Source organism: Danio rerio, chromosome 12 (assembly GCF_052040795.2).
Source record: "Danio rerio strain M-AB ecotype USA chromosome 12, GRCz13ab, whole genome shotgun sequence".
Taxonomy (NCBI): Eukaryota; Metazoa; Chordata; class Actinopteri; order Cypriniformes; family Danionidae; genus Danio; species Danio rerio.
The window spans coordinates 3,280,001-3,298,448 of record NC_141032.1 but is presented as its reverse complement, the minus strand read 5'-3'; the positions used below and the strand labels follow the sequence as shown (position 1 = coordinate 3,298,448).

Here is an 18,448-nt window from a genome sequence, read left to right as displayed (position 1 = left end):
TAAGATGCTAAAATATCCTTATTCTACACGTGTTTACACTTCTGAAAGATCTGCAGATGGAGTAATAATGTGTTCGTCCAGGATCAAGCGCTCGACTCTGTTCCGACTGAAGCTGCTGTCGAGCTCTGAGTACCTGCTGAGTGACGTGATGAGGGAGTCTCTGTCCCGGGACGCTCTGAGTCCAGTGCTGACGGAGGAGCACCTGCAGGCCCTGGACCGTCGGCTCAAACACACACTCCTCGCCGTGGACACGTGTGTGGACAAACACGGAGAAGCTCAGGTGGTCTTTACTGACTTTGAGGAAGCAGACAGAGTTACTGCAGGACAGCAGAGGTGACAGCGGGAGCAGAGCGGATTACACACACACACACACACACACACACAAACACAAACACACAACTGAGGATATATGTGCACAATACCCCTGAACAAATCCATGGAGAGAAATATACTGTTATCCTGTGAAATTGTAAAACTTTTTTTTAAATATTTCCCAAGAGATGTTTAATGGATCAAGGACATTTTCGTAGTATTTCCTAAAATATTTTTTCTTCTGAAAATGTTTATTTTAATTTGGCTGGAATAAAAGTAGTTTTTAATTTTTTTTATTTTAAGGTCAATATTATTAGCCCCCTTAAAGGAATATGTTCCTTTAATGTCAAATTTTGTCAAAATAAGATAAAAAGTTTATTCTAAAAATTTTAACTTTTGTCATGACTGACTTCCCATAATTTTGGCTCGTTTTGTCTTGCAAATTATGGTAAAAAATGGTAAAAACAAACGGTCAAAAATTCAAAATGAGATAAATTGCCATTGGCATCCGCTGCATAAAAACTTGCTGGATAAGTTGGCGGTTCATTCCGCTGTGGCGACCCCGGATTAATAAAGGGACTAAGCCGACAAGAAAATGGATGATTTTGGTTCATTTTGGCTCACAAATTATTAAACAAATGGTCAAAAAATAATTTAAAATTGTCAAAATGAAATTAAAAAAGTCATTTCTACAACATAGAACTTTTGTCACGACTGATTTGCCATGATTTTGACCGATGGCTTTAATATGTAACATTCTGTCAAAATGACTTAGAAAGTTAATCTTTTGTCACAAATGACATGCCATACCAATGGTCGGAAATGTTTTTCAAATTGTCAAAATGAGCTAACTTGCCATAAATGTGGCTCATTGTGTCTAATTAATTGATACAAATGGTCAATTTTATTTTAAATTGTCAAAATTAGATAAAATAAATTCTAAAGAAGTAGAATTTTTGTCACGATTGACTTGCCATAATTTTGACCCATGATTTTAAAATGTAAGAAATTGTCAAAATAAGATAAAAAGTCAATTCTAAAACGCTTGAACTTTTGTCATGATTGACTTGCCATAATTTTGGTTAATTTAGTCTCATAAATTATGATACAAACGATGATGTCAATAGCCAAAAATGTATTCAAAATGGTCAAAATATGATAAATTGGCATAATTTTGGTTCATTTTGTCTCACAAATTGATAAAAATGGTCAAAAAAATTTAATTGTCAAAATGTGATAAAAGTAAATTCTAAAGTTTTTTTGTCACAATTGATTTGCCAAAATTTTGACACATTTATGCTCTCATAAATTCAACTTTTTGTCTCACAATTATGCCTTTTGTTTTTAAATCTCATATTTATCATGTTGTGTCTGGTAATTATGACTTACTGCATTACATAAGCTGTAATACAGCACACAGGTTACGTAATCCAGCATCTAGGCTGGTTTAGTAAAGTTGATAATTATCGGCGCAGACACTTTGAGAAGCTGCCGGCAGCTTTAAATCCCCGAGTCAGACAGAAGATCTCCTGACATCAGCAAAAAACCCAAACATTTCTGCTCTTCTTTACACAAACACACATTAGTGAAGCGCACAAACAGGCCACATCAGCAGACAAACAAACACTCTTCCTCCACAGAAGCCTGTAATCAGCTCCAACTTCACAGACTGCAGTCTTGCAAAATCAATAAAAGCTAAAGATTCGACGTCTCTCAGCTTTGTCGTAATTTGTGGTTCAGATGATTGCCATGTTGTTTTGAAAGCCAGTTTGAACACGTCGACAGTGGAGACTGAGATAGCAGAAATACACACATTAAATTCAATTTCTGAAACCGCTTCAATCTGCGTTTCTCAAATTATAAAGAGGAATGTGCTGTGAGTAAAGATCATTTTAATGATGCATTCTATTTTGAAGTGAAATGGTTCAAAAAACTAAATAATAGGATTGTGAAATGATGATATGAATGGTCAAAGATTAATTTTAACTTTGTCATAATTAGATCAAATTTAATTCCAAATAGTATAACTTTTGTCACGATTGACTTGCCATCATTTTGGCTCATAATTTATCATACACATAGTCAAAAGTTTTAAATTTAAAATTGACAAACTGAGATAACTTGTCATAATTTTGGCTCATTTTGTCTCACAAATAATGATGCAAATGGTTAAAGTTTAATTTAAAGTCAATTCTAGAAAGTAAAATTTTTGTCACTATTGACTTGCCATATTTTTGGCTCATTTTGACCAGTGGTCAAAAATTAATTTGTCAAAATAAGATAACATGGCATCATTTTGCCTGACTAATTATGATACAAATGATCAATAATTAATTTAAAATTGTCAAAATTCAATAAAAAGTCAATTTTAAAAAGTGAACTTTTGTCACCATTGACTTGCCATAATTTTGGCTCATTTTGACCAGTGGTCAAAAATTAATTTGTCAAAATAAGATAACATGGCATCATTTTTTTAAATTTTGCCTCACTAAATATTATACAAATGATCAATAATTAATTTAAAAGTGTCAAAATTCAATAAAAAGTCCATTTTAAAAATTTATCTTTTGTCACTAATGACTTTTGGCTCACAATTTATGATACAAATGCTCCATTTTAATGACCACAGTGTCCCCATCATCTGATGGCTACTTCCAGCAGGATAACGCACCATGTCATAAAGCACGAATCATCTCAGACTGGTTTTTTGAACATGACAATGAGTTCACTGTACTCAAATGGCCTCCACAGTCACCAGATCTCAATCCAATAGAGCACCATTGGGATGTGGTGGAACGGGAGATTGGCATCATGGATGTGCAGCCGACAAATCTGCAGCAACTGCGTGATGCTATCATGACAATATGGAGCAAAATCTCTGAGGATTATTTCCAGTATCTTGTTGAGTCTACGCTATAAAGGATCTGTCATAAATTGTGGAAACCATATTTTCTACAGTGCAAAAGAACACCATCTCCTATTTTAAATAGAAAACTTTTGTAACATCATAAAGTACCGTCACTTTTGACCAATTTAATGCATTCCTCATTATTAGTTTATTTTATCAATAAGATCTAATAACAATTATTCAAAATTAAACTTCTTTTATAAGTAAATATGGCTACAAATAAACTTTCACATGTCAATACATTTAATGCATACCTGTCCACCCTGCTGTTTTTCTCGGGATTCTCTCGTATTTTACAGTTCTACCCCTCTATCATCCTGGAAGGGTATTTTCACCGTATTTCATCCGTATTTTCAGTCTTTCTCTGAAGGGTGACAAATAAACATTAAATATACACAACCAATACCACCGAACCACCAGGGGCCGCCCCTTACTCTTAAATGCGAGTCTGTTCTGTGCTTTTGCTTTATTTAGGCATGAAAACACTTTGAAATAAATATAAAAACTGCGGGATTCCCTTTGCTTTTCATTACAGGTGCCGTCTCCCCTTCATGTGCAATCCTCGATACAGTAATGTAGCTGTGCGTGACTGTCAGCTGACGCGCTCCATAGTGATAAATAGACGCTGTTTCCCTAAGAGATTCTGTACATGCTATTTGAAGCGGAGCGAAAGTCTGGGCTTTGGGTGCATTTAACAGATATACACATAACTAATAATAATAACAACATCTAAATAGATAAAGATGTCGATCTTGGTGGGTTTTTTTTTTTTCAAACACAACTAATTTCATCCTAAATGAGCATAAACAGTTAGCAAAGCAATTGAATGCTTTCATTATAGTGTTAGATGTGTGCATTTTTTTTTAAAGTGACACCTCTGTTATTTAATGTAATCAAATAAAAATAAAAAATCTAAATAAATAAGATTCATCTGTTGCTCTTTAATCAGATGTGTGAGTTATACAATGTAGAAACGGCTAATGAGATTTGATTCTATTTCATTATAACAGCTATTAATTTTAATAAGCTGAACTGTTTGCTAATGTATTGGCTGCTATTATATACTATTTATTTTTTCTTTAGTAAATAATAATAATAATAAAGCATAACACTTAACATTTAAATGTTTATTTACTATGAAATCGCTCCAAATGAACATATTTAATAATTTGGGAATTTTTTAATCCCTTATTGAGGTGGGCATATCCCTTATTTTCACATCCCAATGTTGACAGGTATGATTTAATGCAAAATAAAAGTAGCCATTTTCAATATAAACTGGATATATATTCTAATATAAGCTTTCTTTTTTTTGCATAATGGTAACATTTTGATTTACTAATAAAATAATCAAATAACTTAATAAAAATACTATGTAATCGTATTGTGACAGTAAATTTTCTCACAGCTGAACACTGCCACCTACAGTTGTTCATCTGTATGACAACTACAACTGAATAAACTCGAACACCAGTGTTTGTCAGGAAATAAAGCGTTCACCGCAGCTGATGGATCAATAATACAACCTTTTATTGCTGACGTTTGGATGATCTATACAATTAAAATAAAAAAACTGCGCAAAACAATAAAGAAATCACTGGAAACCAAACTACACGCGTGGCAAACATTGACAAATAAACAGCAGATAACGTCTGGGTTTGAAGGAGCATCTCAGATGGAGAAAGCACAGCAAACATCACTGCCATCGTTATGAGTGTGTGTGTTTGCTTCTGAACACATCATTTCAGCACAAACGAATGTGTGAAATAATTAAGAAAACCTTTGTGTTTCAGCTTTTTTTTAAAATCTGCATTTCTCAAAGACTAAAACAAGGAAACGTGACGTAAATAAAGAGATGTACGCGATGATCTCTTCGCAATTTGTTTAGCAGTAAAACATGTAAACATCAATAGTTTTTAATTTGACCTCTGTGGAGTTTTTATGAAAATATAAATAAAAATATCGGCGTCGTTCGTGAATGAGTTTCACTTTTTCTGGCTTACGTCATCATCGCGAGTTTTTCAAAGAGTACCGATTAGAAACCATTGAGGTTAAACGTCATTGATTATTGCAAATCCGCAAACACAAGCCTGTTTAAAAATAGCCACTTGAAATGATGACATGCGACTAAATATACACCATTGTGCGCCTCTGTGGAAAAATAAGCTCATTAAAAAATAAAACTGGTATTTAGTCGGCGTATACTGACGAAGACGGTAAATACTGAAAGGTCCGGCGGCGGCAGCGCACATGCAGAAACACACTGATTCCAGATCTGAGACGTTTGGCACTGGAACAGACAGACTGTTGACTTTTCTTTTGGTTTAAAGGCGAGACACTGCAGGAAAAACCTGTTTACTTGTATGATACAATAATGTATTTATTCATATTTTTTGGCAGGAAAACATCCAAAATAGACTTTTTAAAGGGGTAGTTCACCTAAAAATGAAAATTTACACTGTTTACTCTGCCTCATGTGGCTTTGTTTGTTGTTGTTGAACACTAAAGAAGATATTTTGAAGTCGAAAACCTGTAACCATTGACTTTTCATAGTATTAAAAACAATTACTATGGAGGTCAATGGTTACCGGTTTCTAACGTTGTTCAAAATATCTTCTTTTGCGTTTAACATAAGAAAGAAAGTCAAATAGGTTTTTAACAAGGTGAAGGGAGAGTGAATGATGACAAGACAATTTTTATTTTTGAGTCAACTACAGCTTTTAACTGTATGGGCCCTATCATACACCCGGCGCAGTGTGGCACAAGGCGCGGCGCAATAGTCTTTTGGTAGTTTCAGCTTGGCGCAAGAGTCGTTTTGAGGCGTTGCGCTACGCTGTTTAAATAGCAAATGCATTAGCGCTCATTTGTGCGCCCATAGGTGTTCTGGTCTAAAAAGGAAGGCGTTCTGAGGTGGGCCGCTGGCGCGTTGCTATTTTGAGAAACTATAATAGATTTTTCATTAGACCAAAACTAACCCGGTCTAAACTCCAGCGCAGAGTTGCGCCTCGCTTACACACTGCTTAATACACACAAGAGAGCAATAGGCAAATATCTTTACATATGAAAAAAATTAAATATTAAGGGAATATATATAGGATAGATATAGAATATAAAGATATAGGATATAAATATAAAGGATTAAAATATTACAAAACATTATTTTCTAGCCTACATAAATATGAAAAATCACTGCTTTTATGTCTTCTTCATCTCGAGAGGCTTTTTCAGTTCATTCATAACAACTTGCTTTTGTATAATGTTATTATTATCAGCAGTAATATTTATTATAATCATATTTATATTTGTTTTACTAAAAACAAGTTTAGATTTGCCCACCTGTCAGGTTTTAGACCATATGGGGCACAGCATGTGTTTTAGGATACAACTCAGGTTTTTGAGCACACTTCGTTATTGTTGTTCATTAAAAGTAACGCAAAAGTAACGCAAAAGTAACTCCAAAGTAACGTAACGCATCACTTTCTATAAAAGTACTTAGCGTATTCTTAAAATCAGCAAGTTGACTAAAGACACGAGTAAACCCATTGTAACTTTAAATTGTAAAGTTGACAACTTAATTTTTTGCAATTAAACATAAAATAATTGTACATGTATATTTTTTTTGGGGGGGGGGTATTCACTTTTTTTAAGTCAACTGATCTCTTTTTACAGTGTACATAATATGTCTGATTGTATACAGCATTTTATTCTACACAAATTTCAAAAATCTTTGCAGTATTTTCTAAAACAGTAAAGAGATTCTTCCTCAAATAAAGCGCTGATTTTCTATGTAGTATACTTGTTCCTGCTGCTTGCAATTGCGCTTCTGTGTTGTCATGGCAACGCTGACGCATTCACTGTTAATACAATTTTACTCTTAATAAATGTGCCTATTTACTGGCTCTTAATAACAATTTAAGTTATTGAAAAAAATCCTACAAAATTACTTTATATTATTAATTTGTAGTAAAATAATAAGCAATAAAGCATTTTTGGTTTCACCTTCAAGCTAACTGCATGCTGAAATTTCCGATCTGGTCCAGAATTTTAGTTTCACTGAATCCCTAATTGTTAATGTACTAAATCAACAGCCGAATTATTGATTCAACTCTTTACGTATGAGCCGGCGCAGACATTGGAATCCTTTTGGCTCAAGATTTCCACTCTCATTCACTTCTTTTGATATTTAGTCGTTAAAAACAGCTCATTAAGCTGCTTAATGTTGCAAACTGATCTTTACGTATTATATTAATCTACTTTTCATGTATAGTCATGAACACACTAGTTTGTAGAGCGGGTAGTTTGACCATTTTCTGCAGTTTATTAAAATTTCTAGTAATTTCTCCTATAGAAAAATGAATCGGAAGTTTTAAAACAATCGCCAAAACGAGTTTACTTGCAGAACAAGCTCATTACAGGGGAAAATATAAGCTGTTATTTCTTTACTCCTGCAGTGTCTGGTCTCCAAAACCGATCTCTTACAAGTAAACCTAAAAGTGTGGACACTGCACATGTACGGCCTTCGCTGGTTCACAACAAGAAGCAACCGAACGCAAACAGCTAAAGATTGTGCTGGAATGATAAGAAGGAAAAGCTCCATGTTTACGTTTCCTCTGCGTAACGTCAGAAAAGGGGAAAACGAGGCAGTAAGGCTTGAAGAATAGAATCAGGATCACGCGCTCGTTCTCCGTTTATCCGTGTAGGCAGATCATCTTAGAAAACTAGTCTTAAAAAACTAACCTGCACTGCGAGGGGGAAGGACTTCGGGACAGATTTCCTATAAATATATTTGCACTCCTATATAGTTTTCGTTCTCTGCAGGCTGCGGTTTGATTTAGAGCTGCACAATATATCGAAAAAATATAGTTATCGTGATAATAGTTCACACTACCTGACAAAATCCTGTCGGCTATCCAAGTTTTAGAAACCACATATAATAACTTGACTTCTTGTTGATCATTTGGTGTCAGAAGTGGCTTATATGAAAGGTAAAGGCCTCTAGATTATGCTTATTTTACCACAATAAAATATGATCATGTCTTGATTTTGAATGATGGTAAGGTCTGACTTTGCTTAGACAAAAGTCTTGTCAACGAACAGAAATAATGTCCAGTATAGTATATAAAGTCCTGCTGCAGTGGAGACAGAATGAATATTGTGTCTGACTCCATCATGAGCTTGGAGGACTGCATCCCAGAGCTCATCAAGATCCTTTAGATTCATCTGCAATGCCTCCTCCTTCATCTTACCCCAGACATGCTCAATAATGTTCATGTCTGGTGACTGGGCTGGCCAATCCTGGAGCATCTTGACCTTCTTTGCTTTCAGGAGCTTTGATGTGGAGGCTGAAGTATGAGCAGCGCTATCCTGCTGGAGAATTTGCCCTCTCCTGTGGTTTGTAATGTAACGGGCAGCACAAATGTCTTGATACCTCAGGCTGCGGATGTTGCAGATCTCTCGCACACCCCCAAACTGAATAAACCGCAAACCACGATTTTTTCCTTCACCAAACTTGACTGATTTCTATGAGAATCTTGGCTCCATGTGGGTTCCAGTAGGTCTTCTGCAATGTTTGTGATGATTGGGATGCAGCTCAACAGATGATTCACTTTTCCAAATGATCAACTATTACTTGTTGCTCTTACAACCAGGATCGACGACAAGACTTTTGTCAGGTAGTGTATATGCGGAAATTAAAACTCTAGGCCAAAACTGAACATCTTTAAATCCGCCTACCCAGTAGGTGCTGTTCTGCTATTGGCCAGAAGGCAAATGTACAGCTAAAATTAATAATAGATAGCCAATTTGCTTGTTAAGTGTGACGTCATGTGAAGCAGCTTCCGGGTCCAAGTGCTCTATCATACTCTACGGGGAGACTCGACAAATGATAATAATAAACGTTAACAAAATGATGCAATACTTTTGAAAATCACGATCACAATATATACAGTTAAAGTCAGAATTATTAGCCCCCTTTGATTGTTTTCCTCTTTTTAAATATTTCCCAAAGTATGTTTAAGAGAGCAAGGAAATTTTCACAGTATGTCTGATAATATTTTTTCTTCTGGAGAAAGTCTTATTTGTTTTATTTCGGCTAGAATAAAAGCAGTTTTTAATTTTCTAAATGCCATTTTAAGGTCAATATTATTAGCCCCTTTAACCCAACTATTTTTCGATAGTCTACAGAACAAACCATCATTATACAATAACTTGCCTAATTACCCTAACCTGCCTAGTTAACATAATTAACCTAGTTAAGCCTTTAAATGTCACTTTAAGCTGTATAGAAGTGTCTTGAAGAATATCCGGTCAAATATAATTTACTGTCATCATGGCAAAGATAAAATAAATCAGTTATTAGAGATGAGTTATTAAATGCTATTATTAAATTAGCTATTACAAATCTTTTGAAAAAAAATCTGCCCTCCATTAAACAGAAATTGGGGAAAAAAATAAACAAGGGGGCTAATAATTCTGACGTCAACTGTATATATATATATTTATCCATGCCTAATATCCGATGGCCAGAATGTGATTCATTTTTTATACATAGTTCAAACATTGATGTCTGTGATGCAGCAAGTCCAGAGACTGTCGTGTACGCCATGATTGTATATTTCACTTTAATGTGTGCTAGGACTTAAAAGTGGTCATAAATGAATATTTTTTCAAATCAAACGAGTAGCGGCTTGGACCCGGAAACAGTTTTCCATACATCACTGATATGTCAGAATGTCTGGCCAGGTTTTCATTGATTCATAGTGTTGAAAAGTTTGCACTTTGACAGTTTTTTAGATAGGAATGTTTGTTAGATTGGAGAAATATCAATTATTACCTGTTTATTTTAGTAGGATCAGTACATAAATACATAATTTTGTAAAAATAAATAAATAAATCAAATTACCCTATACATGTACAGTTGAAGTCAAAATTATTTGCCCTCCTGTAAATTTCTTTTGCAAATATTCCACTAATGATGTTTAACAGATTCAGGAATTTTTCACAGTATTTCCGATAATATTTTTTCTTCTGGAGAAAGTTTTATTTGGGCTAGAATACAAGCAGCTTTTAATTTTTAAAAAACATTTTAAGGTCAATATTATTATCCCCATCAAGCAATATTTGTTTCATCCCATTTTTTAGATATCTACAGCTGAGAAACTATGTTCGTACATCCATCTCCCACTTTGAACTATTAGCAGATGAACATGATGTATATAAATTACTTTCTGCCTCTCCTGATGCCTCTAATTTGATTTCCCACTTTATAGACGTTTTTAATAATCAGTTTGATATATCTACCAGGTATTTGAAAGACTCCTGGGAGAAAGATTTAGGCATTCAAATCACCAATGAGGACTGGGAAAAGTCTATCAAGGTCATAAATACATGTTCTATTAACTCCAGACATCAACTAATCCAATATAAAGTAGTACATCGGCTTCATTATTCCAGGGTTAAGCTTAAAAAATTCTACCCCTCTATCTCCTCTAAATGTAACAGATGTGAATCTGCAGAAGGCTCTTTAGGACATCTTTTTCGGTCATGCCCAAGACTTTTTGAGTTTTGGAGCGAAATTTTCAACTTCTACTCTGAGGCTTATACTTGTGACCTCGTCCCTGATCCAGCAATCGCTGTTTTTGGTTGGTCTGACTCACTTCGTGGGTTCAGTCAACAATTACAAAAGCTGTTCAATATAGAATGGTGTTAGCTGAAAAAGTTATTCTTTATTTATGGAAAAGCTCATCAAAACCACTTTTTAAGTCCTGGCTTTCAGAATTTTCCACCACTTTACATTTAGAGAGATTAAGACACAATCTTTCTGACAACATTGCCGGCTTCGAAGCCACCTGGAAACCCTTTTTTAATTATTTGTCAAATGCCCAGAATAACAGTTTAATGGTATAACCCTGTTATCATCTGCAAGATCACCATATTGCCTGCGCCCACCGGCCTAGATATATAGGTGTAACATTGTTGACCCATGTATAATATTAGAGGAACTGATGTATTAATGGTTTTAAAACCTTCTTTTTTTCTGTCTTATGTCCTTTTTATTTTTATTTTATTATTATTATTTTTGTTGTTGCTTTTTTTGTTTTGTCTTTATAATTGCTGTTGCTTTTTTATCGCTCTTTGTTGCTTTAAGAAAATAAAAATATAAAATTCAAAAGGCAATATTTGTTTCGATTGTCTACATAACAAACCACAGTTATACAATGAATTGCCTAATTAACCAAGTTAAGCCTTTAAAAGTCACTTTAAGCTGAATACTAGCATCTTGAAGAATATCTAGTCAAATATTATGTAGTCATCATGGCAAAGATCAAATAAATCAGTTATTAGAAATGAGCAATTCAAACTATTATGTTCAGAAATGTGTTCTTCCCGTTAAACAGAAATATTCAGGAGGGCTAATAATTCTAACTTCAACTGTATATGGCATATTTTCCAAATATGGTGCAGCCCTAGTTTGATTGTCTGTGTTTCGTTTGGCTCTAAATGTCCAATGTTAAAGCTCTGAATGAAGCATGTGTGTGTAAATGAGAAGCGAAACCGTGGACCCTGCCGAGGTGGAGGTTTTTACTGGCAGTTCAGACGGAGAGCGACACGAAGCTGTTGTACTGCTGGATGTTGCGTTTCAGGATGTCTGAGCACGGGCCCAAAACTCGCTCAAAGCGCGGCCGGTCCAGCTTGACACATTTGAGCGGCCCGCGAGCCACAACTGTTGCTGCTCTGGGCCGGTTCATCAGCAGAGCAATCTCACCTGATAACACCAAACAAAAAGAAGTGCAGCTCAGTATAGTTATTCACATTTCTTAATGTTATTTCAATTCTTATCTATTCTGCTGTGCAAAGGCAATGACTTTGTTTTGGATTAAAATGAGTTATAGGGATATTTTTTTATATTTAGGGCCTCTTTTTTGTCTTGAGCAATATTGTTCTGTTTTTTATCATTCCATAATTTATAATATAACATCAAGAATAATAAAATATAATGAATTTTGCTGAAAAATAGAATGTTTCAAATCATTTTTCTCTGTCCATTCTCCTTTGCAGGAGAGTATTCAGATTTAAATTTCTAATTGATTGCACTTAATAGCTTCTTGAGTAATAAGTTTCCAATATAACTAGTTGTATAATATAATGAAATGTATTAAAGACCTATTGTATTAATATTTAGGCATTATGTTTGCTATACTATATTCTGTTTAGGCATTTTTGTTATATTGAAGTATATGCATATTTGCATTTTTATTACTAATAGAGAGTGTGCAGAGCTAGTGCTTCTTCCCATACTGATATACTTCTGGTGAACGGTTATTGTGACTTTTTTCCATTTTATACAGCTCCTTACAGCATTGATGTTGTAATGTAATTGAAATATAATTAGTTTGGCATTCATTAAGCTGCTCAAGAGATGTTTACTCGCACGCGCCGGTCAGAATTAACAGGCTTGTGCAGAAGCTGCATTGAAATTACTGAGATACAATAAATGTTCACATTTTAAAGACATGGTGTGGAAAAATGTAATGTAATGCAGTGCTTTATCTTTTGTCTTATCTTTATATCGGATATCACTCAGCCAGTGGAGATCGCTGACTTTTAAAGAAAACAGACTTTAAATGTGCAGATTTTGTAATGGCATACAGTTTACTGGAAGCGCTTAACTCAGTTTACTGACACATTAAAAGTCCTTCCGCATAGTTCTGCATATACCCTATATTACAATTAACTCCTCAACATAATAAATTATGAATTGTATTTATTACAGATAATACTCTGCCTATAGTATTGGAAAAAACATGCTTAATATTTAAACACAAGATGTATATATATATATATATATATATATATAAACACACACACATATACATGAATAATATACATATATAAATGATTAATTATATCAGTCAACAAATCATGTTTAGACCTACTGTATTTTTAAATTTAATATTAAACACTTTTTAAACAACAAAAACAACAACAACAACAACAATAATAATAATAATAATAATAATAATAAGTGATCATACTATATCTCCCAATTCTGAATGTATATTTCTTAATCTTATTCTTGAAAATGCAAGAAATTTTTTTTTGTAAATTTTGAGATTTACAAAACTTGTGTAATCAGATTTATTCAAACCAAAATATTTATTAAAATAATATTTTGGTCACCAAACATGTTTAGAAATTTAAAAGATACTACAATTAAATTTAAGCAAAATATTGCAAAACTAAATTACAAACTAATTTTTTCAATTGTTTTGCTTTTCTTGATTTTTCCTCTTTTTAAATTTGTAATTAATATTTTCTATAACATATAAATGTGAGTGTACTAGTTTTTGGACCATTATTTTAAGTTATTATTTTATTAGATAAGCTTCAGATTTAGCTTCAGCACTTACTTATGCTGAGCACTGTATGCATATATATATATATATAATCTTTTTTGTTGACTTTTTTCTATAGCTTTTTTTTTATTTCATGAAACTTGGTTTTAGGTTTAACTCTCCTATTAAGAATTTCCACTTAAACCTCCATGTTTTTATGGCTCTTACCGAAGTAGTCTGAGGGTCCTAACCTGCCCACCTCCACAAACTCCTCATTCTCTGACCTGCGCTGCAGAACGGCCGCGCATCCCTGAAGGAGGAGAGCACAAAGAAAAACCTTGAGAAAACACTCAGATAAACACACGCTGAGCAGAGCAGAGTGAGCTGGACATCAGACCTCCAGGATGATGAAGAACTCGTCTCCCGGTTCTCCCTGAACCACGATCTTCTGACTGTCCTCAAACTGAACCGGTTCTAGAGCGTCAGCCACCGTCAGACGCTCCCACTTATCCAGAGACTCTACAAACACAACACACACACACACAATACAGTTACAGCACATGCACACACACATCTCTCTGGGGTTACAGTTACACTTATCTAATCAGACAGACATACAGACAGGCCCTGATATTAACATGTATTCTGGTTGATCAGATCACAAGTGGACAACAGAGACATTATTCACACCTGCTGCTTAAAATGATTTAATAAAATGCAATAATGAAACTAAAAACGCAAATTAAAAATAAATGTAATTTCAAAAAAGCTAAATTGGATTATATTTACCTAAATAAGCAAACATAAAAGCTTCAATTTAATAGAGCTCTCTGAATATAAAACGGTTCATTATATCACTCATTTTACAATTCATTATACTGAAAACTTATTCATAAGGCTATTTAGTGCAAGTAATTAATGAAACAATTCCAGCCAAATCAATTGAGGTAAGGACAATGGAAACCTGGCATATATATATATATATATATATATATATATATATATATATATATATATATATATATATATATATATATATATATATATATATATATATATAAATGTATATATCTTGAGCCAATATTGTTTATATATAGGGATGCACTGAATATTTAGCCACCAAAAATCTTTAGGCGAAAATGACCCAAGAGTGCATTTTTTCATCGTTTTAAATCCATTTGATTGACTATTTAAAATCTAATGCATTTATTGGGTAAAATAAAATTGTTACTTTTTATTGTTATCAGTCCCCATCGCCAGAAGTAATAATAATAATAATAATAATAATAATAATAAATAATAATATTAATATAATAATAATAATAATAATAATAATAATAATAAATATAATAATAATAAATATAATAATAATAATATAATAAATATTAATATTCATATAATAACAACAACAATAATAATAAATAATCTAATAATAATAATAATAGCCCATTGTTACAAAGTGCTAAAAATATTTTCATACTTTGTATTTAATTTATTATTTGAAACGTTAATATTAATTTATGCAACTGCAATGCATTGATTTTAGTAATGTTAGTAGGCCTACACATTTATAGCCATACATGCAATGGTAGTAATAATTGGCATAATTTATTTGGTTTTCAGCCTTGGTTTCCTCTGTTAACTTACTGTTGGAGTCAGAATTATTAGCCTCCCTGTTTATTTTATTTCCCCAATTTCTGTTTAACGGAGAGCAGATATTTCAACACATTTTTAAACATAATAGTTTTAATAACTCATTTCTAATCACTGATTTATTTTATCTTTGTCATGATGACAGTAAATAATATTAGACTAGATATTTTTCAAGACACTTCTATAAAGCTTAAAGAGATTTTTAAAGGCTTAGAGGGTTAATTAGGGTAACTAGGCAGGTTAGGGTAATTAGGCAAGTTATTGTATAACGATGGTTTGCTCTGTAGACTATCAAAAAAAATATATAGCTTAAAGAAGCTAATAATATTGACCTTAATGGTTCGTAAAAAAATTAAAACTGCTTTTATTCTAGCCAAAATAAAACAAAAGACTTTCTCCAGAAGAAAAAAATATTATCAGACATACTGTGAAAATTTGGGAAATATTTAAAAAAGAAAAAAAGAAATCAAAAGGGGGCTAATAATTCTGACTTCAACTGTATACTGTATATACAGTAGATATATAGCCATGTGATAAAGGAGGTACTGAAAACCCCCCAAAAATTAACATCTAATGTTCAGCCCAAAACAAAAGTTATTGCGTTTTCCACAGCAAAATATTTTTTTTATTTAATTAGTAAATAAATGTGTGTGTGTGTGTTTATATATATATACACACACACACACACACACACACACACACACACACACACACACACACACACACACACACACACACACACACACACACACACTGAATCTGATTGGCTGATAGCCGTGATATATTGAAGTAATATCAGCCGTACAGCCTCTTTACCCTTTGTGCATTTCTCCGCCCACATACAGCCAGCAAAAAGCAGACACTACAGATCCGAAGTTTAAAAGATGCACACTCAACTGTTTAACTGTCAGCTTATGATTTGAATCCAACGCGGAAGAAAGTAGTTCCTCATACAAAAGGGTTTTTGAGACTCTCCATGTTTATTTTGTTTTTATATACACAATTATGCCGTCAAACTGTTGTATAAACGCAATATCACACGAGTAGCAGTGCACGCCTCCCACCAGTGCCGATATCCAGCCATATAGCACTGCTACTCATGTGATATTGCTCATATATATATATATGTGTGTGTGTGTGTGTGTGTGTGTGTGTGTGTGTGTGTGTGTGTGTGTGTGTGTGTGTGTGTGTGTGTGTGTGTGTGAAAAGACGTATTAGTCTGGATTTTGATGTAATTGTTGGAAAGTGTTTTTTTTGTATTGTTATGTTTGGAATTATGTACATTTTGGAAAATATTAAAAGTAATTTTGTTTATTCTGTATCATCAAATGTAGCAGAAAGTGTTGTTCATCAGTTAATTATGAGAACAGAAATATAAAATAAAAAATGGAAGTGAAATTGAAGTGATTGACACACAGATGGACTTACCTAAAATAGATACTTTGCTCAAGAACTCCTCGTACATCTTCCTTTTCCTCAAAGTGCTTCCCTGTTATTAAACATTAGAGAACGAAATATGTTGAAGGGATAGTTCACCCAAAAATAAACATTTACTCACTGGTTCCAAACCTTTATGAGCTTCTTTCATCTTTTGAACACAATAAAAACACATATCCACTGCCACACAATGCAGGAAAAAACAAATACTGTCAATGGTTACAGGTTTCCAACATTCTACAAAACATCTGCTTCAGTGTTCAACAGAAGAAAGAAACCTCAACAGGGCTGGAACAACATTCATCAGCCATGTCTCCATACAAAGACGTGAATTAAACGTATGCGCATAACTGGAATGTTGCATTAAAACATTTGCGAATTAAGCATCCAGTCCAAGAGAACAGTATCGTCACGTCCTGATAAACTAGTGCCAAATATCAAAAGAAAAATGGAAGTTGCTGAGTCAGGAGAAAGCCCTTTTTCGTATATCATAACTTACTTGCGTCTTAGAACGCGTAAACTAAATGCACAGTCACAGCCTATATCGGACTATCTTTACATCCCCTGTTGCGATGTTATGTCTATGTGTTTATGTGCATGTTGCTGGGTCTTTTTTTTCCGCTGATCTCACGCTGCCCTACTTTAAGGACAGTCTGGGAGGGGCATTTTTTCACCTCCCTTTCCCTCTTATGTTTCTTATTTCCTCTTTCTAAAGCTCTCGTCTGACCTGTCTTCCCCTGAAATGTGTGATGTTTGTGTATGGTCGGAGGGGTCCATTTTCGCTACATGTAACAGTGTATGTGACAAATAAAGGCGTCATCATTATTATCATCTTGGCGTTTCCATCAAGGTTTTTTTTAAATGCGATATTCCAAAATAGGTGGATGGAAAGACAGCTAATGATGGCAGAATTTTGGGGTGAACAATCTCTTTTGCTGCGTTCACACCAGACGCGGAACGCGCGTCAAGCGCGAGTGATTTACATGTTAATTCAATGCAAACGCGCGAATAGATATCCTGCGGCGCGATACGCGCGAATGGCACGGCGCGAATGACGAGAATTGCGCGGTGCGCATGGTGCGAATGGCGTGGCGAGAATTGAGCGTTTTGCGCGTTTGACGCACTTAATGCGCGTTTCGCGCGAATCACTCGCGTTCGAAAATCTGAACTTCAGCGGACATTCGCGCCGCGTTAACCAATCAGGAGCTTGTTCTTGTGGGGCCGTGATTGTGACGTATCGCCTGTTGTCGGTGTCCCAGGGGAAATCCCCCAGCAGACACCGACAAGAAGTTCATCAAACTGGGCTGGGCTCAGTCAGAAGCACCGCTGAAAACCTCCATCATTCAGGTTCAGTTTCTGGAGGAGTTTATGAGCTTAAAGAGCTGGATGCACCTCTGAAAGGATGTAGTGGACTCAGACACGGCTCTAAATGTATCGACGCTGTTTATCATCCTTCATAAAGCACATAAACATTGTTAATTTCTTCATAAAATCCATGTTAGCCATTTAGCTATGAAGCTAGAGTCACGGGGCAGACAGAAGCCCTGCCCATCACGCGAATCCGCGTCTGTTCTGTAGTGAATTTGACATGCGAATGAAGCGGGGTTTGACGCGCGAATAAAGCGAGTAACCTCAAATGTTCACGCGACTATTTACGTGCAAATAGCGCGATTTATCCGCGCGTTCCGCGTCTGGTGTGAACACAGCATTAAAGTGTAGTGTGCGTGTGTGTGTGTTGAGGTGATGTTGTACCATCAGTATTCTCCTATAGCTGTCTCTGTCGATGCCCCACAGCTTCACGTTG

The 18,448-nt window shown here is 34.5% G+C and overlaps 3 protein-coding genes across 6 annotated transcripts in view; 1 reads left to right on the top strand and 2 right to left on the bottom strand.

Annotated features, from left to right (window-relative positions):
- The window catches only part of fam20a (FAM20A golgi associated secretory pathway pseudokinase), a 34,751-nt gene extending 32,723 nt beyond the window's left edge, over positions 1–2,028 (top strand). For 2 of the 3 annotated variants that reach the window (XM_087275208.1, XM_087275209.1), the window contains one exon: positions 82–2,028. In XM_087275208.1, the coding sequence (XP_087131334.1) occupies positions 82–337 (256 nt within the window). In that variant the 3' untranslated portion in view covers positions 338–2,028. 3 annotated transcript variants of the gene reach the window in all.
- frmpd2 (FERM and PDZ domain containing 2) overlaps positions 1–18,448 on the bottom strand; it is a 451,768-nt gene that overhangs the window by 54,823 nt on the left and 378,497 nt on the right. The gene's annotated exons all lie outside the window — the stretch shown is intronic.
- prkar1ab (protein kinase, cAMP-dependent, regulatory, type I, alpha (tissue specific extinguisher 1) b) overlaps positions 11,249–18,448 on the bottom strand; it is a 16,939-nt gene continuing 9,739 nt past the window's right edge. Inside the window, 5 exon segments of one of the 2 annotated variants that reach the window (NM_001017732.1) lie at positions 11,249–11,984; positions 13,783–13,864; positions 13,952–14,073; positions 16,636–16,696; positions 18,397–18,448. The exon segment at positions 18,397–18,448 is cut by the window's right edge and continues 107 nt beyond it. In NM_001017732.1, the coding sequence (NP_001017732.1) occupies positions 11,812–11,984; positions 13,783–13,864; positions 13,952–14,073; positions 16,636–16,696; positions 18,397–18,448 (490 nt within the window). In that variant the 3' untranslated portion in view covers positions 11,249–11,811. 2 annotated transcript variants of the gene reach the window in all.